Raw genomic sequence first — 22,105 nt, 5'->3', positions numbered from 1 at the left:
TGCAAGACAATGCTAGACCTCATGTGGCTGGAGTGTGTCAGCAATTCCTGCAAGAGGAAGGCATTGATGCTATAGACTGGCCCGCCTGTTCCCCAGACCTGAATCCAATTGAGCACATCTGGGACATCATGTCTCGCTCCATCCACCAACGCCATGTTGCACCACAGACTGTCCAGGAGATGACGGATGCTTTAGTCCAGGTCTGGGAGGAGATCCCTCAGGAGAACATCCACCACCTCATCAGGAGCATGCCCAGGCGTTGTAGGGAGGTCATACAGGCACGTGGAGGCCACACACACTACTGAGCCTCATTTTGACTTGTTTTAAGGACATTACATCAAAGTTGGATCAGCCTGTAGTGTGGTTTTCCACTTTAATTTTGAGTGTGACTCCAAATCCAGACCTCCATGGGTTGAAAAATTGGATTTCCATTGATTGTTTTTGTGGGATTTTGTTGTCAGCACATTCAACTATGTAAAGAAAAAAGTATTTAATAAGATTATTTCTTTCATTCAGATCTAGGATGTGTTGTTTAAGTGTTCCCTTTATTTTTTTGAGCAGTATATTTATCTAGTTTTCTTTTCATTTATGAGAACATCATATAACATTTAATAAACAAACTGCAGGAAAATACAGTACAATAGTAAACCATAAAACCAACAAGAATGTCAAAGCAACTCAAACCAATGTCCTACTACATTCTAAGACATATAAAGAACATACATTAAAAAACAATCAATCTGATTAAATGCCTCATATATATATACACACACACACACACATATTCACTGAGCGTATAAAACATTAATAACACCTTCCTAATATAGAGATATTACCACCCCCCACCCCCCCTTACCATCAATTCGTCAGGACATGGACTCTACACGGAGTCAAAGGCGTTCTACAGGGATGCTGGCCCATTTTGACTCCAATGCTTCCCACAGTTGTGTTCATGGACCATTCTTGATAAACACAGGAAACGGTTCAGTGTGAAAAACCCAGCAGCGTTGCAGTTCTCAGTACAAACCGGTCCTCCTGGCACCTACTACCAGAGCCTGTTCAAGGGCACTTAAATATTTTATCTTTCCCATTCACCCTCTGAAAGGCACACACACACAATCCATGTCTCAAGGCTTAAAAACGTTTTTACCTGTTTCCTCCCCTTCATCTACACTGATGGATTTATCAAGTGACATCAATAAGGGATCATAGATTTCACCTGGTCAGTCTGTCAAAAAGAGAGCAGGTGTTCATAATGTTTATACACTCAGTGTATATGCTTCATTTCATTAAAACAAAGACAATTAAAGTACATACTGTATTTGTCAACACAACATGTAGTGATATAAAACCCAAACTACACTGACCTGACAACCTGTAAAAACCATTTCAGCCTGAGCTAAGAACATGAAAGTGAGTAAATATACTTGTTTCTAGAACTCCAGAGAAAGTAGAGATGATAATAAGCTTTATTGTCACTTTGTCTGAATGATAGAATGCAGTTTAGAATACAATATCCTGAGTGTCAGTCTGTTACTGCTTTCTTGTCAACTCCTTTTTTGCCGGGAAATTATTATTCTGGGTAAAAAAACACTTCTCGTCATGAAGGTCTAAAACGAGATAGAAAGTATCTAGTATAATGGACCTATATATTTTAAAATAACTGCCCTTTTTCTGGCACAGAAATAGATTTCGACAAACAAATCGGTCCCCAAAAAATCTGTTTGGCCCTCAAGCCAAAAAGTTTGCCCATGACCGCTTTATATCACATTCTAGAGTTTAGAATGGATCTCTGTGACTTTAGAACACATTCTAGAGTTTAGAATGGATCTCTGTGACTTTAGAACACATTCTAGAGTTTAGAATGGATCTCTGTGACTTTAGAACACATTCTAGAGTTTAGAATGGATCTCTGTGACTTTAGAACACATTCTAGAGTTTAGAATGGATCTCTGTGACTTTAGAACACATTCTAGAGTTTAGAATGGATCTCTGTGACTTTAGAACACATTCTAGAGTTTAGAATGTATTTCTGTGGATGCGGTCCTGTTCCATCTGAGACTTGGCCTTCTTCTTGAGCAGCAGGATGTGCTCAGAAAACTCCCTCACAGCCCCCAGGCCTGCAGCACTGTGGCAGGAGTATTTAGCAGCGTTGATCGCCACCACTGGGGCGTCCTGGGGTACTGCACTCAGCCCAGCCAGGTTCAGACAGTCAACATCTGGTGCATCATTACCTGTAGGAGGGAGAGATGCAGGGATGAAATGGAGGTGTGAGATATGTTTTAATTTTATTTTAAATCTATTTAAGTGTCCATAAGGTGGTTATGGAAGTATTCTAAGAATGAGCTGATCGTGGACTACAGGAAAAGGCGGCCAAACAGGCCCCCATTAACATCGATGGGGTTGTAATAGAGCGGGTCGAGAGTATCAAGTTCCTTGGTGTCCACATGACCAACTAACTATCATGGTCCAAACACACCAAGACAGTCGTGAAGAGGGCACGACAACACCTTTACCCCCCTCAGCAGACTGAAAAGATTTGGCATGGGTCCCCAGATCATCAAAAAGTTCTACAGCTGCACCATCGAGAGCACCATGACCGGTTGCATCACCGCCTGGTATGGCAACTGCTCGGCATCTGAACGTAAAGTGCTACAGAGGGTAGTGCGAACGGCCCAGTACATCCCTGGAGCCAAGCTTCCTGCCATCCAGGACCTATATAATAGTGGAAAGAGGAAAGGCCAAAAAATGGTCAATGACTCCAGTCACCCAAGTTATAGACTGTTCTCTCTGCTACCCCACGGTAAGCGGTACCGGAGCACCAAATCTAGGACCAAAAGGATCCTTAACAGCTTCCACCCCCAAGCCATAAGACTGCTGAACAATTAATAAAATGGCAACCAGATTAATTACACTGACACCCCCCCATTTGTTTTGTACACTGCTGCTACTCACTGTTTATTATCTATGCATAGTCACTTTACCCCTACCTACATGTACAAATTACCTCGACTAACCTGTACCCCCGCACATTGACTCCTGTACCCCCTGTATATAGCCTCGTTATTGTTATTTTGTTCGTTTTTATCCACCGCTTACAGGATAAGGTGTATAAAGTTGTTGCTTCGACTAGTGGAGCCTCTAAGTCCAAAGACGCGGTTATTTTGATTAAAGGGAATATAACTTTAGTTATCGAAAAGACTAGCAAGGATACTTCAGGCTACTTAGCTTACATTTACACGTCTATATATGGAAAGAAATTTGCATTTGTGTCTATCTATGCACCTGCTGAGTACGAATAGGTCATAGGGGCAGATATGAATGCAGCTTTCGATCTCAACCTTGATAGATCAACACAAATGTTTTCACATGCCCAACAATCCGCATCATTAGTGTTGAATGGAATGACTGAACATCTCAATATCTCTGTGTGGCGAGTTCAGAATCCGGGCATCAAAGATTACCACCAGTATTTCCAGTTACGCCCACTCATCCATATATTTATATGTACATATTCATCCCTTTACATTTGTGTGTATTAGGTAGTCTTATTCATTAGGCATTTTTTAATTTTTTAACCTGCATTGTTGGTTAGGGCTTGTAAGTAATCATTTCACTGTGAGGTTACACCTGTTGTATTCGGCGCATGTGACAAATAACATTTTATTTGATTTCCATCTCAGAAGGGCTCCAAATAAAGATCTTCATACGTTTTGATTGACATGAATGCACAAGTATTACTCAAAATAGAATGTTAAGAACCTTGAGATTCCACTATATTTCAAACTGTGCTATATAACTAACTAGTAGTAGTAGTAGTAGTAGTATAAGTAGTAGCAGTAGTAGTAGCAGTAATAGAAGTAGTAGCAGTAGTAGTAGCAGTAGTAGTAGTAGTAGTAGTAGCAGTAGTAGCAGTAGTAGTAGCAGTAGTAGTTGTAGTAGTAGCAGTAGTAGTAGCAGTTGTAGTAGTAATAGTAGTAGTCGTAGCAGTAATAGTAGCAGTAGTAGTCGTAGCAGTAATAGCAGTAGTAGTAGTTGTAGTAGCAGTAGTAGTAGCAGTAGTAGTAGCAGTAGTAGTAGCAGTAGTAGTAGTAGTAGTAGCAGTAGTAGTCGTAGCAGTAATAGCAGTAGTAGTAGTCGTAGTAGCAGTAGTAGTAGCAGTAGTAGTAGTTGTAGTAGTAGCAGTAGTAAATTGTTTATTGAAAAGAACAGTGAGTTTACCCATATAGGCGACCTCCTTCCAGTCCAGATCCTTGTCGTCCATCATGGCTTTGACCTCACACTGGATGTCCTTTCCCAGCTGCTTGACCTCGCAGCCTGTCCTCTGGGACAGCTTGTCAGCCAGGGCCTTGGTCACAGGGTCCTCACCGGACGAGATCAAGATCACCTGGAGGAGACCGAACAAAACAAATGTTTATGCTCTGTGTTTTGTACGGGAGCTCTGTTTTGTACGGGAGCTCTGTTTTGTATGGGAGCTCTGTTTTCTATGTGAGCTCTGTTTTGTACGGGAGCTCTGTTTTCTATGTGAGCTCTGTTTTGTACGGGAGCTCTGTTTTGTACGGGAGCTCTGTTTTCTATGTGAGCTCTGATTTCTATGTGAGCTCTGTTTTCTATGTGAGCTCTGTTTTGTATGGGAGCTCTGTTTTGTATGTGAGCTCTGTTTTGTATGGGAGCTCTGTTTTCTATGTGAGCTCTGTTTTGTACGGGAGCTCTGTTTTGTACGGGAGCTCTGTTTTCTATGTGAGCTCTGTTTTCTATGTGAGCTCTGTTTTCTATGTGAGCTCTGTTTTGTATGTGAGCTCTGTTTTGTATGGGAGCTCTGTTTTCTATGTGAGCTCTGTTTTGTAGTGTATTTTCTATGTATTGTACAGACTGAGTGTAATGAGGAAATATCAGTTCATATTCAGTTCAGAGTGATTAACACAATGTTTAACATACAGTATTTAGAGTTCTGTAATACAAATCATTCCCAGTGTTGTTTGTGACATTCAAGGTGCAGGTTGATGGTCACTAGACTTGATAGTGAATGTTATGGACTATTGTCTTATCTGTTGATAGTGAATAACACCAGACTGGAGGTACCAGGTTTGAGGACACACTGATTATTCACTGTTGTATTGTATTGACATTGTGTGAACAAGGTTGATTCTGTAGCAGCTGGACAAGTCACTGCCTTTTGTTTTGTCTTCCCACAAGCCTCTGGGCTGGTGTTTACAGAACATGTGGTGCTGTCTGATTAGGATAGAAAGGGTCTGTCTCCCAAGATACATTTTCTCTGCTTATGGGCTTGAGGTGTCTGTCTCCCTGTTGCAACTTTTATAAACCAGAATGATTTTTGATTGACTTTACCAATGACTGCTCTCCTTTTTGTTCAGCTGGAAATTCCTATAACAACATAGACAATACAACATAGACATTACAACATAGACAATACAACATAGACATTACAACATAGACCATACAACATAAACGATACAACATAGACAATACAACACAGACAATACATTCATTTGTGGTAGCAGTCGTAAAAAAATAAAGTAACACCTGTCTGTCACTGTTTTCCGCTCCCAATGTGATCTTTTAAAATACAATGAATGAATCACTAGTATTCATCACATTATCTTTGTATCTCTACTCCCTCTCTCTGCAGTGTGTGTGTTCTATACATTCTGTATGTACAGTATCTGTACCTCCACCCCCTCTCTCTGCAGTGTGTGTGTTCTATACATTCTGTATGTACAGTATCTGTACCTCCACCCCCTCTCTCTGCAGTGTGTGTGTTCTATACATTCTGTATGTACAGTATCTGTACCTCCACCCCCTCTCTCTGCAGTGTGTGTGTTCTATACATTCTGTATGTACAGTGTCTGTACCTCCACCCCCTCTCTCTGCAGCATGCGGATACCCATAGTATCTCTGGTGTTGACTGAGACCATCTCCTCTCCAGAGACAGAGATGAGGACGCGGCCGTCAGTCAGACAGCCTGAGACTTTACACAGCAGCAGAAGCACCACCTCAGGCTTGTCCAGACCAAAGTAACCAAACCTGGAGAGGAATAACACACACAGGGAAATACACCTCAGGCTTGTCCAGACCAAAGTAACCAAACCTGGAGAGAAACAACACACACAGGGAAATACACCTCAGGCTTGTCCAGACCAAAGTAACCAAACCTGGAGAGAAACAACACACACAGGGAAATACACCTCAGGCTTGTCCAGACCAAAGTAACCAAACCTGGAGAGAAACAACACACACAGGGAAATACACCTCAGGCTTGTCCAGACCAAAGTAACCAAACCTGGAGAGAAACAACACACACAGGGAAATACACCTCAGGCTTGTCCAGACCAAAGTAACCAAACCTGGAGAGAAACAACACACAGGGAAATACACCTCAGGCTTGTCCAGACCAAAGTAACCAAACCTGGAGAGGAACAACACACACAGGGAAATACACCTCAGGCTTGTCCAGACCAAAGTAACCAAACCTGGAGAGAAACAACACACACAGGGAAATACACCTCAGGCTTGTCCAGACCAAAGTAACCAAACCTGGAGAGGAACAACACACACAGGGAAATACATCTCAGGCTTGTCCAGACCAAAGTAACCAAACCTGGAGAGAAACAACACACACAGGGAAATACACCTCAGGCTTGTCCAGACCAAAGTAACCAAACCTGGAGAGGAACAACACACAGGGAAATACACCTCAGGCTTGTCCAGACCAAAGTAACCAAACCTGGAGAGAAACAACACACACAGGGAAATACACCTCAGGCTTGTCCAGACCAAAGTAACCAAACCTGGAGAGAAACAACACACAGGGAAATACACCTCAGGCTTGTCCAGACCAAAGTAACCAAACCTGGAGAGGAACAACACACACAGGGAAATACACCTCAGGCTTGTCCAGACCAAAGTAACCAAACCTGGAGAGAAACAACACACACAGGGAAATACACCTCAGGCTTGTCCAGACCAAAGTAACCAAACCTGGAGAGAAACAACACACACAGGGAAATACACCTCAGGCTTGTCCAGACCAAAGTAACCAAACCTGGAGAGGAACAACACACAGGGAAATACACCTCAGGCTTGTCCAGACCAAAGTAACCAAACCTGGAGAGAAACAACACACACAGGGAAATACATTTGGACAACCACTCCTCTGTTTTACAGCATTGTTCATTGTGTTGTTTTACCACAAAATCGAATCATATTTAAAGTGCATTCAAATAACATTCAAATAAACACTTTACGAGAGAGAGAGAGAGAGAGAGAGAGAGATAGAACTTCACACTCTAGGTCAGTGATTTCAGACTACCTCAGTACTCTCTGTTCTGCAACGGGCCAGTCGATATCCACATCAATATCCACACTGTACTCTGGCAGCATCTCATAATAAGCCCACTTCCCCCCCTGAGAAAGACAACAACACAAAGGGCATTTCTATTAGCAGTCACAACACCAGTTGACAATAGAATATCTAGTAGTATCACAGATCAGTCCATCTCTCAGTGTGTATGTTGTTTCTAGTCAGGCTCAGATCCACTGAATGAATAAACGTTATTGATCCCCTGAGGGGAATAAGCTTTGTCACCACCAGCAACAGACATACACATCTAACAGCGTCGTATAAAGGGGACCAAGGCGCAGCGTGTTGAGTGCTCATCTTTACTTTTAATGAAAACACTTAAACAAAGAAAACAAAACAACAGCCAACAGTTCTGTCAGGTCCTTAAACAAAACAGAAAACAACTACCCACAAAAACAAAGGGAAAAACAGGCTGCCTAAGTATGGCTTCCAATCAGAGCAAACGATAGACAGCTGCCTCTGATTAGAAACCATACCCGGCCAAAACATAGAAAAACAAAACATAGAATGCCCACCCACCTATCACACCCTGACCTAACTAAACAGAGAAAACACAGCTCTCCTAGGTCAGAGCGTAACAACACATCAGAACCTGTATTCATAAAGTGTCTCAGAGTAGGGCTGCTGATCTAGGATCAGGTCCTTCCTGTCCATATAGACGTATTCATAATGATTGAAAAGGGAAAACTGATCCTAGACCATTACTCCTATCCTGAAACGCTTTGTGACTATGGGCCCTGATGGGGTATAGTGCCAGTTACCTGCAGGCCTCTCTCTGTCGTCGCTCTGGTATAAATGTAGAAAGATCCGTTCTCACACAGCTCTCCATCCCAGTCCTGTCTCCGGGGCCTGTTAGACGGGTCTAAGTTCAAAGGCTGGGTGGCTACACTACCTGAACAGGAGAGAGAACACATAATCAATGTTATAGGTAATAACTAGAAACCAGACTACTTCCTGGTAAGGAGAAAAACGAATGTCTAAACACCCCTCATCTCTCTATTGTGATACACAGTGATTAGTGGTGGATGGAGTTACTTCCATGTAATGTGCTTGTGAAAGGTACTATATTTACAGTTGAAGTCAGAAGTTTACATACACCTTAGCCAAATACATTTAAACTCAGTTTTTCACAATTCCTGACATTTAATCCAGGTAAAAATTCCATGTCTTAGCTCAGTTAGGATCACCACTTTATTTCAAGAATGTGAAATGTCAGAATAATAGTAGAGAGAATGATTTATTTCAGCTTTTATTTCTTTCATCACATTCCCAGTGGGTCAGAGGTTTACATACACTCAATTAGTATCTGGTAGCATTGCCTTTAAATTGTTTAACTTGGGTCAAATGTTTCATGAAGCCTTCCACAAGCTTCACACAATAAGTTGGGTGAATTTTGGCCAATTCCTCCTGACAGAACTGGTGTAACTGAGTCAGGTTTGTAGGCCTCCTTGCTCGCACACGCCTTTTCAGTTCTGCCCACAAATTTTCTATGGGATTGAGATCAGGGCTTTGTGATGGCCACTCCAATACCTTGACTTTGTTGTCCTTAAGCCATTTCGCCACAACTTTGGAAGTATGCTTGGGGTCATTGTCCATTAGGAAGACCCCTTTACGACCAAGCTTTAACTTCCTGACTGATGTCTTGAGGTGTTGCTTCAATATAGCCACATAATTTTCCTACCTCATGATGCCATCTATTTTGTGAAGTGCACAAGTCCCTTCTGCACCAAAGCACCCCCACAACATGATGCTGCCACCCCTGTGCTTCACGGTTGGGATGGTATTCTTCGGCTTGCAAGCCTCCCCCTTTTTCCTCCAAACATAACGATGGTCATTATGGCCAAACAGTTCTATTTTTGTTTCATTAGACCAGAGGATATTTCTCCAAAAAGTACAATCTTTGTCCCCATGTGCAGTTGCAAACCATAGTTTGTCTTTTTTATGGCAGTTTTGGAGCAGTGGCTTCTTCCTTGCTGAGCGGCCTTTCAGGTTATGTCGATATAGGACTTGTTTTACGGTGAATATAGATACTTTTGTACCTGTTTCCTCCAGCATCTTCACAAGGTCCTTTGCTGATGTCCTGGGATTGATTTGCACTTTTTGCACCAAAGTACGTTCATCTCTAGGAGACAGAACGCGTCCCCTTCCAGAGCGGTATGACGGCTGCGTGGTCCCATGGTGTTTATACTTGCGTACTATTGTTTGTACAGATGAACGTGGTACTTCAGGCATTTGGAAATTGCTCCTAAGGATGAACCAGACTTGTGGAGGTCTACCATTTTTTTCTGAGGTCTTGGCTGATTTCTTTTGACTTTACTATGATGTCAAGCAAAGAGCCACTGAGTTTGAAGGTAGGCCTTGAAAAACATCCACAGGTACATCTCCAATTGACTCAAATTATGTCCATTAGCCTATCAGAAGCTTCTAAAGCCATGACATAATTTTCTAGAATTTTCCAAGCTGTTTAAAGGCAGTCAACTTAGTATGTAAACTTCTGACTCACTGGAATTGTGAATTATAAGTGAAATAATCTGTCTATAAACAATTGTTGGAAAAATTACTTGTGTCATGCACAAAGTAGATGTCCTAACCGACTTGCCAAAACTATAGTTTGTTAACAAGAAATTTGTGGAGTGGTTGAAAAACAAGTTTTAATGACTCCAACCTAAGTGTATGTAAACTTCCTACTTCAACTGTACATGTTAGTCATTTAGCAGACGCTCTTATAAACACAATCCTTTATCATTGAGCATTAGCATCTTACATCAAGATATGATGGGTAGGTGATTTCAAACACAAAACATCTAGGGCACTAGAGTTTTTCCTGGCTCTGGTCACATGGTCAGGACAAACTCCTGACCCTACTTATAAAGTGAGGGAGAGTTTTTCCTCAGGCAGTGTACTGGAAAATGTTATATGCTGTACACATTGTGTTCTTTCTCAAGGTTGGTATGTTCTGTAAACTGTCTGACAATGAGAATTGTTGTTTTGTGTTATTAAGTTGCGATGTGCTTATGGTTTGTTCACAGGGTGCGGGTCAAGCAGAAGAGGAACTAGATACAAGATAATAGCCTCTCTCACTCTCCCACCCTGATACTAATTCCTTGTATCTGTGTCTGCTTAGTCATGCTTAGGAAACTTGTGCAGCAGTTTAAAGGACAAGTGAAGGGACTGACCCTTCAGATCTCCTGACAGACCTGTACATTAAGTTTGTTGGAACCTCTCCAGTTAACTAACTGATAATAAGTGTACGGTCCTAAACATAACACATGGCTATACCGTACCTCCTTTCTTCACCTCCTCCCAGCGGAAGTGGTGTTGTCGGACCACAGAGAAGACGGACGTGAAGCCCTGCTTGGTGATCATCTCCAGGGCCTCCTTCAGGTGGAAGGGGTGCAGGCAAGGAGACGTGGCCTGGATGTGACAGATCACATCCACCTCTGGAGGACAACACAACACAAAAGATATTTGATTTATCCATTATTTAATCAGGTAGCCACATATGATATGACATGAATAAATCTACATGGTTACTGTTGACATCTGTATCTATGGAGTAGGTCCCACTTCATTTGGATAGCCCCCTATTCATGGATTGTCTATAGCCGCTCTCACTCTATCAACAATCTACCACCTGAAACTCTGTTAACACCAGACGTGCTTCTACATCTGCATTGCTTACTCTTTTGGGTTTTAGGCTGGGTTTCTGTATAAGCACTTTGTGACTTCTGCTGACGTAAAAAGGGGCTTTATAAAGAAATGTGATTGACTGATTGATATGCAACACTTTCCTAGGGTTGGGATTAGGGTTATGGTATTAGAAATTGAATTAAAAGAAAATAGCATGTGAGAATTATCATGTGAGCAAGATCAGGGGTGCACAACTGTGCAGGGGGCACAATAACTGTCACTGATTGGCTGGAGATTGGTGAGTCAGACCATGTTTCCCAGACTGGTGTTCTCAGGTTCTGATTAAAAAGGAGGAAGGAAAAACAGCAGCATGCTCTGCGGCCCTGGAGGTCGTATGTTTCACGTGTCTCGGAGTTGGAGTGCTGATTTAGCTCATAGATCACAACAAATAAGACTACATGGACAGGGGGGACCTGATCCCAGATCAGTATTCCTACTCTGAGATGCTTGATACATGCCGTCCCAGAGCCTTAGCCAAGCTAGCTTGATTCCTCACGCCTCCCTCCTCGGCTCCTTCTCAAAGGTTCCTCCACTCAGATCTCCTCCTCTAATGCATTTTGAGAAGGAGGCAAGGAGAGAGGACATGAGGAATCAAGGAAATACACTTGACGTTCACCCCCTACCTGGGTTTAATCGGACAAATTCCTGGATGGTGTCGAGAGAGCTGGAGGAGTCTTTGGACACCTCTGGGCTCCTGCGGTGAACCTGAGCTCCACATGCCTTCGCTACCTTCTCAATGTCATCATGGTCAGTTGATACCCACACACTGGGAGAAAGAACGGAAGAAGTTGATTCCTCAGGCTTTGTAACAAGTAGGCTACATCAGTGCAATCCAGTCTTGTGTGGCCAAGCCCAAACCAGGGGGTTCATTCAGAGACAGTACACTAACTTTCAGACAAACTCTCTCAATGAGAATCTGACATGGGTATACATATTTACACAACAAACAGTTAATAATGTATAGTTATGACCAGGAGTTAAAGTAGATGTCATTTCTTCCCAGTTTGGAACCTCCTATGTGTGAACATGCTTGTACTAAAACAATGTATGGGCCTAACAGGACCGGCTCTGGACGTTCTGCTGCCCTAGGCAAGACAAAAAGTAGAATAGTGTAATGCAGGGGTTGGCAATAGGTTTGGCCTTAGGCCAGTTTTTTTCTCAGCTAATAGTTGGTAGAACAGAACATAATAGCGGCCCCATTCATGATTACACTACAAATTAAACTCATTTTAACACATCTGGTTACTAGGCTATATAATGTCAATAACATATCCTAATATTTTCAATCTGATTACACTGATAAAATCACTAATGTCTCTATTAAATTATTTTGTTATTTTACTTTGTGCGTTGATTGGGGTAAAACACCTTGCAATCAAGACAAAATGTCACTGAAAAAGTTTCAAAAGAAAGGTGGAAATGCAAATAGAAGTTTCCAGGAAGAATGGACAGAGGAATAGGTATTCTTACCAAATTTCTCCAATATCAAACCAGAGTGTCTTGTTTGCAACGAAACGGTTACTGTTTCCAAATCATTAAATATTAGACACCCTTATGAATCTAAGCATGGCCGTTTCAAAAGTTACCTTTCCATCCAGACAGAGGCTCGACGAAGACGAAAAACGTTAGCTTTAACAGCCGGCAACTCATCCGTTGCTTAACTCAAAAACATAATTGCTTCCCTAAAAGCTGGCTGAGTTTAATCATATTCTCTTTTCAGAAAGTGAAAAGCTCAATTAAATGGGATAGAATAGCAAAGTATCATTGTTTTTGGGCAGAATAATGTGAGGTGTTATGTGTTGTTGTGGGTGCGTCTTGGTCAGTTTAGCTCGGGAAATGCCGCCCTAGTCAAACTTCCGCTCTAGATGTGCCGGCCGTGGGTCCTAATCATATAATTATATTTAGAATCTCTATTCATTCAATAGCATCTCTGTGGGCCTAGTCATAAAGATTTGTCATTTGACTTTTAAAATGTATCACCTTTTATTGTGGCATAAACACAACCAGCCATGATGTTTGCATCTGATTGTCAAAATATCATATGCAAAGGGATCCTTTACAATCCCATCCACACGCAACATATTTCCAACCTCCAAACAGTGGTGAATGGAAAGAGAGACATCTGTTACACAAAACACCAACAAGTGTATTGACGTTTGGCAAGTCTTACTGTACTTTCTCCACTGGTTATGACAGATGCACCATCATAGGCAACATTGACTATCACTATCACAAAAATATCAGTGTACCCAAAACAAGAATGTAACATGCATTTGGTGCAGCTAACTAACGTTACTATTAACAAAAGCGTCAGAGCAAGTCCATATACCGTAGCTAGATTAAAAGACATTTGACTATTAGATTGAACTGAATTACCTGTCAAACTGTTTGGAGTCCACTGCAGCTCTCAGAACCCATCCAATGAGGGGGACACCGGCGAGAACTTTGATATTCTTCAGGGGGATCCCCTTACTGCCTCCCCTCGCGAGGATCAGGGCTGCGATGTGTCTCTTCTCACCGCTGTCTTTGATAACCTTTGCTTTTCTGTCTCTCACATCTTCGATGCCCGATATAGTACGTTTTTTAGCAGCAGCCATTGAAAGGATCAGTAGGCAGACAAGAGTCTTGTCAAGACGTGGCGGTAGTCTCAATGTAGCTAATAGCGGTAGCGATGGATAGCAGTCGTTTGAAGTATCTAGCAACTTCTTGCGTTCTAACTCACTGTAACTAGCTGGCTACGTACTTAGTTTACATGACCTACTACGGCTTACACTGTGTGAAGGAAATCCTACAAATGTTACATGTACATAGTAAAAAAAAAGAGGCGAAGACCTGCTATCTTTACTCTGAGGTAATTTCAATAACGCTTCATTTTGTTGCCATAGTAACCATTTCAGTTGAACTATTTTCTGAATTTACTCTGGCAACGGCTTAACTGACAATGTCAAGAAAACGATGATCGCGCTTCAATGAGGGGATTCGATCATCTGACCCGGGTTTCCCAGGTCGGAGGAGTTTACTTTGGGTAAAACATGATTGCATTAATTTTGGAACCGGGCTGCCTCCCGGGCGTGAGCCAGGTTCAAATGCCATGTTCATGTGCTAGTCGGAACTAGGAAACTCTGAAATGTCCGATTTGTTAAACGGTTGAACGTGGCAGGTGTATAACTACAACCAGGTAGCAAGTCGGAAATGTCAGAGTTAACTAGTTCCGATTAGTATGTGAACGCGGCAAAATCCGCTCAAAACGAGAGTGACGTAGCCTAGACTAGTTAAAGCACGAGGGGGAATGAGTAGGATTATGTTTTCACATGCAAAAGTCATTGCTTTTTTATTTAAAATTGGTTCGGAAATTCGAACATATATTTTATGGAAAAGAGATGTATGTTTCTGCACGATGCACCATGCTGCCTTGTTGACATGCCGTTAAATCCCAAACCATGCCCTCACCCCTACAAACGTGTTGCTGACTAAACTCCCAGAGAGAGACTAGGGTATGAATAGAGTACCACAACATGAGTCATGTCCCGTGTGGCTCAGTTGGTAGAGCATGGTGTTTCTCCAGTACGGAGAAGAAAAAAATTAAATGTATGCATTCACTACTGTAAGTCGCTCTGGATAAGAGCGTCTGCTAAATGACTAAAATGTAAAGATGTCATAAAACCTAGCGGTTAAACAACGAAACGGTTCCAGTCATTTTCCCCGTTCATCTTTCCCATAGTGGATTTTAGAAACACTTAAAATAAGGCCTGTGTTTCATGTAGGCTTACCCTGGCATGACATTTGAATAACCGTGTAAATCTCTCTAGGACAAGGTGACTTTGATCAATATTGTCGCCTGTATTTACCTCCCAAAAATGAAATGCTAACGCTAGCTGGTAATGTGGCTATCATAAAGAACTACAAATGCCATGATGATCTGGACGAGACTGCCGAATCGACAATTCTGTGAACCATGGACATCACCAGGACGCCCAGAATGATTTTGGGTCAGTCCCAAATCTTTTGCTCTGCTGCTGCAATTGTGTAAAAGAAATTGTACCACTTAGTTCATAGAGCTTTGATTAGGTGAAGCTTCCAATGTCATCCAATCGTTATAATCAGGGGTGCTGGTGCAGTGCTATGTCTCGCAAGATCACTTAATGATTCATTAGTATTTTACATAACAAACCGAATATAATAGCATGATAAAGTCAGGCTACTGTTATAAAAAAATACCATGTCATTCCTTATGACAATGTAGGATGATTGTGCTGAAATGTATTTTTTTTCTCATGCTGTGGTTGTGTTTAACTCCATCTGCTCTAAAATTCAATTAGTTAGGCCGGTTAGCCACCCTTACATCATTCAAGAAGATCAAAATGCATATCCCCATGAAACTGATTGGGATTAAATGGTTGGCTGCATGCAGCATGGACATTTAACCTGTAAAACGTGAATAATTATCATTCACGATTGACACTGATGATGGCCTAATTTATGATAAGGCCTAATGGCCTAATTTGGTGTTTTAGGATAAAAAAATATATATAAAATGTTCCTTTCGCCACTTACAGTATGTGTAGGCATAGGCAATCATGCAATTTGGATGATGCATTGTATGTATATTCTAATTAACCAATAGGCTTCATGTGGTACAAACTTTCATTCAGAAAGGATGGCTTAATAGGGCTCCTAACAGAATACCACTACACCCTGGTTATAATATATGTCAAGCCTATGGTCAGCTGATAATTCCAGCACCGTTTTGATTGGGTCAGTCATTTCGCTGCTTTGAGACAAGCATGGAAACTCATCTTGATAAATCAATCAATGTCAGATTTTAGTTTTCACTGAATCTCCGTTTGGATATGTGGTTATAATTAGGCTTGGAAATGTTAGCTAAGTTGATGTGAGTGCTCATGATCATTAGTCTCGCAATTTAAAGCAATGCAGATCTTCTCTACACACACATTAGGCCTATAGCCTACCTGATAAGCTTCCCTGATGTTTTCCTGAACTTTCCAATACTTTTCTGATGCATTTCAGTCACTTTGGCTACTGATGCGAATACACATTTGTACACTTTTACCATAGGCTATTCAAGTCACTTGACATATGTTTTTATTGTTTTAAAAGCTCATACGGCCTACATCGTTTCAATAACAATATAGCTGAAACCACTATTGGCTTCATTGATTTACTGAATATATTCTCCTAATTGTAGGCTACTTGTTGATAGATTATTATTTTAAATATTATTTTAACAGTAGGTCTAACTACACAATAACCTCATATGGGGTTACTGACCACAATCGGTTGAATGAATAATAATAAGTGTTTAATTTATTTGGCCTTGGAAGAAAACATATCGCTGCAGGAAGGGATGCTGGAAGTGCTGCAGATACATTTAAATACATTTGCCAAATTAAATAATTACTCCTCTATAAATAAATTAAATAATTGCAAATACTACAGCAGCATAATTTAGCCACAGAGGATCAAAAGCTTATTGCTTTAGATTGTGTTTTGTTTGTCACATTATGAGCACATAGGCCGAGTCTACAGTCAGGAATCCTGCAATTGGGCATCTTGCACAGCAAATATAAAACAGATGATTGTTGAGTTGTGGCTGTCAATGAACAACATGCAGCAGCTAGAAGGTATTTCACAATATTTCAAAATACAATTGCGGGAAAAATCTGTTTGAATAGGTGAGTGCCACTGGAAAGTTGGTGGACTATAATTTCCTACTCATATTGTAAGTGTAAAATCTGTGTATTCACTCTTTTCATTGGCCTATGATATTGGTTGCATTTAAGACATGGGTCGTTCGTTTTGTTGATCTCAGTCTGTAAATGTCAGAGTAGTTTGTCATTTCGATCATTTGTGTGGTATAAATAAATATTATTGTAATGTCTCCAGTCATGTAGAATTGCAGGAAATGATTTTTAGAAAAGGCTAGTTTTTTCTCGGACCCACAAACCCCTCAGCCCCGAATTTTATGAAACTCTGGTGACGGTCCTGCAGTGAACTAACTGTCTTGTGCAAGTTTTAAAGTGACACAATACATGTTAGCAAAGGTGTCAGCTAGAGACGACGTGCAGAAGCCTGCAAGGATCTGTAGGATTTGTAGGATTTGATGCAAATTGGCATTTTTGAATCTGAGAGTAAAAAGAGACAAATATATTGATAAAAGTCTCCTTGACCGAGAGAGATTTGCATGGTTATCAAAACTTCACGCCAGGGTAAGCCTACACGAAACAGCCCTTATTTTAAGTGTTTCAAAAATGCTCTATGAGAAAAATGTCCCTGTTTGACCGCTAGGTTTTATGGGTGTATGCATTTTATTTAACTAGGCAAGTCAGCTAAGAACAAATTCTTATTTTCAATGATGGCCTAGGAACAGTGGGTTTACTGCCTTGTTGGGCAGAACGACAGATTTTTACCTTGTCAGCTCAGGGATTCAATCTAGCAACCTTTCGGTTACTGGCCCAACGCTCTAACCACCAGGCTACCTGCCGCCCCACTGTGGGGGTCTATAAACCCATCCATTTTGGGACACACTCCTTACTTGAATGAGTCAATTCATGTTCCAATTTGAAATAATACAACAAGCATGAAATTCAATTGAACAAATCCCCCCTGTCGTTTTACAAGATATAATCCTCATCTTTTACATGTGTCAAGTCTCGAAATAGGACAAACAAATCCACGTGACATTTTATTAGGCACGCCTCTCCATTCTTTTGTGTGAAATTGTGCACACTAAAAACAATAACACATGGGATTCCACTTCGCTTTGAAGCTGGCAGCATTGCTGGATCGGTGGAAGTGGTTATCGGAGGGTCTAATCAAAGATTTGTATAACTAACCCAAGATAGACCACAGCCTGTCCTTTCCAATGGGAACACATGAGTCATAGTGGGCAAAACAGGTAAGGAGGGGGGCTGAGTCAAGCACGAGCTAGCGAGAGCCTATTGGCGCGTTCTAGCAAACATTTGCATATTTCCTTTAGAGAACAATTACTCTGTGAGGTGTGCAATAACTCAATTCGCCCATGCACTATTTCTAAACAACCCAATGTTGTAAAACTTTGGCAAAGGGTAAAATCTACAAAACTTAGTCCACTCTGTTCATAACATATATTCGTTTTGGGAACAGGAAACTATATTGGGATCAAATGTTTATACATCCAGTGAAATATCTGGCTCATTGTTCTGAATGTGGTCTAATTAGCCCCTACACCCTCCATAATTTCACTCCCTCAACTTTGGGACACTTATGCATATAGTGAAAGCGCAAATGGAGGGCCGAGGTGAAGGGTGTGATTTGTGATTCAGGAAACATGACCGACTGGAGCAGATCTATTACTGTTGGGTTTGAAAAGCACGCTCCTCCCACACCGCTTTTGCCCGTCACGGCCACGGGCCATAGAACGGTGCACCGCTGCTCAAGTTAATAGAACTCCCTCAATGGGGCAGAAGGCCAGGTGTTGTTGTGATTCTGGATGACCAGATAGTTCACAACCATGACAAGAAACTGCCATGTGGGGAATCGTAGGTGGCTCGTTTTATGTTGTTCTTGATACCATGTCTTCTTTTGAGGTGTTTTGACTGATGTCACATTATGCTAATATGGCGGTGGTGGTCCTGGATGGTTGCCCACGAGATCCTCCCAGTCAGGGCCGTTATGCACTCCCAGGGCATGGCGAAGACACCCGCGTGCCCCCGACCAGGCTGCGGCCAAGATGAGTCAGTGAGGCACTTGCTCTGGGAGTGCAGAGCCGCCAGGGACCTGTGGAAGGAAGCAGGCCTCCTGATCCCCCCCATGTCTGCCAGCAGGGGAGGACTTAACGCCCCAGCTCGTGCTGTATGGGGTGGGCCGGAGGCCTATTCCACCGAAGGCCTTCACCAAGCTCTGGCCCACCCTCACGTGTCTGAAGGATGCACTGTGGTCCTCCCGCAACCTGCTGGTAGCGAAACGAGTAGAGGCCACCCCTCAGGCAGTGACCAAGGTAGCCACGGAAGCCCTGGGGTGGTACAGAAGAAAGGGGGCCTCGACCCCAGGCGAAGGGTCCCCCACAACACCCAAGGTCCCGGCGGCCACGGCTTGACAGCGCTGCGGCGCCTAGGGCGATGTACCTAGGGGAGGGAGCTCCTCTGGGCCCCGAAAGACAGGATAGTTATTGATTCGGAAGAGCAGGAGGAGGCGAGTTTGATAAGGACTCACCCCGTTCCTGTACAAAGGACCGAAGACAGCTTTTTAACAAAGTGACTTTTTGAACATGTTTTCATGTCTTAGAAATGTTTTACTTTTGTTAAATCATTTCTACACATTTTAAATGGCTTTTACAGATTGGATGTTTTACATGAAAAATTACTTTTATTCATGGTTGTTTCTATTGTTTTTAACAATATGTACTTTTTAACTAATTTAAATGTAATATTCAAATGCTGTGTTTTATGCTTTTATACCATTCTTGTGTTTATAACATGATGTACAAATATATATATGAGCTGTTTTTAAAGGAAATGCAATAATAAAAACTTTTCCAAAAGAAAACAAATATGCTAATATGGCTCAAATTCACTAGCTAGCTAACCAACCAACAACTGTAACAATGTATTTGAGAGACAAGTCCTCGTTTTGCAAATGTATTTATGTTTTCAATAAACATTCGAGACTAAATATAGTTTACATGTTGTCAACAATCTAACCTGTCTGTTTTGCCCCATAATTGCACACACATTGGTTTTGTTGCTAAACAACCATCACAACTAGAAACTCTGAGTTGATATTCCCCTTCATAAGAAGTGGATGATTATCAGATGAGGAAGGGGAGGACCATCCTACTCAGTGAATTTCAGAGAAATAATAAAAATCAAACAAAAAAGTTAGCATTTTTAGATAAAACTGTACTTAAATGTATTCAAATGTCACCCAATACCTGATAAAAATGCACTGTTTTGCAATGAAGGTCTACATTAGTCTCAACAGAACCCACTAGGATAGCACCACGGTGTAGCCAGGAGACAGTTATTTTGCGTCCTCCTCTGGCTACATTGACTTCAATACAAAATCTAGTAGGCTCGTGCTCCTCACCCCTTCCATAGAGCTAAATGGTAATTATGACAACTTACAGAGGATGTCCTCCAACCAATCAAAGCTTTTGCAGTATGAGCTGACATGTTGTCCATCCAATCAAAAGATTAGAGAATGAACCTAGTACTATGCATGATTCACTTGTCATCTACAAGTCTCTGCTAAGTAAAGCCCCGCCTTATCTCAGCTCACTGGTCACCATAGCAGCACCCACCCGTAGCACGCGCTCCAGCGGGTATATCTCACTGGTCACCCCCAAAACCAATTCTTCCTTTGGCCGCCTTTTCTTGCAGTTCTCTGCTGCCAATGACTGGAACGAACTGCAAAAATCACTGAAGCTGGAGACTCATATCTCCCTCACTAGCGTTAAGCACCAGCTGTCAGAGCAGCTCACAGATCACTGCTCCTGTAAATAGCCCATCCAACTACCTCATCCCCATACTGTATTTATTTCTTTATCCTGCTCCTTTGCACCCCAGTATTTCTACCTGCACATTCATCTTCTGCACATCTACCATTCCAGTGTTTAATTGCTATATTGTAATTATTTTGCCACCATGGCCTATTTATTGCCTTACCTCCCTTATCCTACCTCATTTGCACACACTGTATATAGACTTTTTCTACTGTATTATTGACTGCATGTTTGTTTATTCCATGTGTAACTCTGTTGTTGAATGTGTCGAACTGCTTTGCTTTATCTTGGCCAGGTCGCAGTTGTAAATGAGAACTTGTTCTCAACTTGCCTACCTGGTTAAATAAAAGTGAAATAAAAATAAAATAAAAACGTAGAAGCCTGGTGCGTTGGTGACATTGTTGGATAGATTGTGAATAGTGATAGCACATATTATTCAATTCAAATGTGTTTTTTCAAACTACAGGACACAGAGGTCGATTATATATTGTTTACTTGGTTTTATAAAATTATTTTTCCGTTGAGTTAGTGCCATTTATTGAAATTTGCCCTGTTAACTTTAGTAGCAAGTAGCTAGCTAGCTACCTATAGTACCAGCAAAGATTCTTCATAACTAAACTAAGATAGACCACAGACTGTCGTTTCCAATGGGAACAGATTAGTCATAGTGGGCAGAACAGGCAAGGAGGTGGGCAGAGCCAAGCATGAGCTAGCGAGATCCTATTGGCCCGTCCTAGCTACATCTGCATATTTCCGTTAGGGACTGCCTACTCTGTGAAATGCGCGTGTGCACAATTCGACTTTGCTCTTCTTCTAAACAACGCGATTTTTAAAAACTTTGGCAAAGGCTAAAGTCCACAAAACTTAGTCCATTCTGTTCGTAACAGATTCTAGTTTTGGGAACATAAAACTGTATTGAGAAAGTGTTTAATCGATGAGACATTTTTCTGAATGTAGGCCAAAATCCACCTCGTTTCATCTTCTCCCACTGGTGAGTGGGCTTCCTCTCACTACCATATTTGGTAGTGAGTTTAAACGCCAAGCTTCATATTTATACATCCAGTGAGCTTCATTGATCTAGCAGAGGTAATTGCACTGTACAATGCTTTACTTGCTGAGCCATATGGACGTTTCTGTCTCCTCTGGGATGTCAATACCATTTCAGAATAATTTGATAGGCTTCCATCGCATCATCCATTCAAATAGGTTAATACTCCATTGTTTTGCATGGCAAATGGATGAAACCACAAACTGGCCCTCGCAGTTGTTAGTTATCGTCAGGTATGTCGATGATCAGGACTTTATTCAGGAATGTTTCTTGGCCTACTTTGATGCGTCATGTGGGCGAGACGCGCAGCCCGTGTTTCACGTTGTGAATTCTGAGATGTCCAAGTTTAACTTCATGGAGAAACTTGTTTCCCAAACCTATGATGGAGCTGCTGTAATGGAATGTATCTGCTATTTGTATTTACAGCCAAGTCACCTCCTGTTCCCTGATTAAGAGGGGATGACCACTCCACTACCAGTGTCAACTC

General features: G+C 41.7%; 1 protein-coding gene across 2 annotated transcripts; it reads right to left on the bottom strand.

Annotated features, from left to right (window-relative positions):
• Positions 1 to 1,308: 1,308 nt before the first annotated feature.
• LOC115180553 (N-acylneuraminate cytidylyltransferase) lies at positions 1,309 to 14,050 on the bottom strand. Of its 2 annotated transcripts, XM_029742727.1 has the most exons (9): positions 13,448 to 14,050; positions 11,695 to 11,837; positions 10,666 to 10,821; positions 8,143 to 8,273; positions 7,331 to 7,425; positions 5,874 to 6,045; positions 4,222 to 4,387; positions 1,991 to 2,234; positions 1,309 to 1,950 (listed from the first exon to the last, which is right to left on the bottom strand). In XM_029742727.1, exons 1-8 carry the CDS (start codon positions 13,666 to 13,668, stop codon positions 2,020 to 2,022), a joined length of 1,299 nt encoding a protein of 432 aa, XP_029598587.1. In that variant the 5' UTR covers positions 13,669 to 14,050; the 3' UTR covers positions 1,309 to 1,950; positions 1,991 to 2,019. The 2 variants fall into 2 exon arrangements, with proteins under 2 accessions (XP_029598587.1, XP_029598585.1); XM_029742725.1 differs by having other exon boundaries at positions 1,309 to 2,234; positions 13,448 to 14,049.
• Between the last annotated feature and the right edge of the window lie 8,055 nt (positions 14,051 to 22,105).

The sequence above is a fragment of the Salmo trutta genome, chromosome 40 (genome assembly GCF_901001165.1).
Source record: "Salmo trutta chromosome 40, fSalTru1.1, whole genome shotgun sequence".
Classification (NCBI taxonomy): domain Eukaryota; kingdom Metazoa; phylum Chordata; class Actinopteri; order Salmoniformes; family Salmonidae; genus Salmo; species Salmo trutta.
This window is presented reverse-complemented; position numbering and strand designations above follow the sequence as displayed.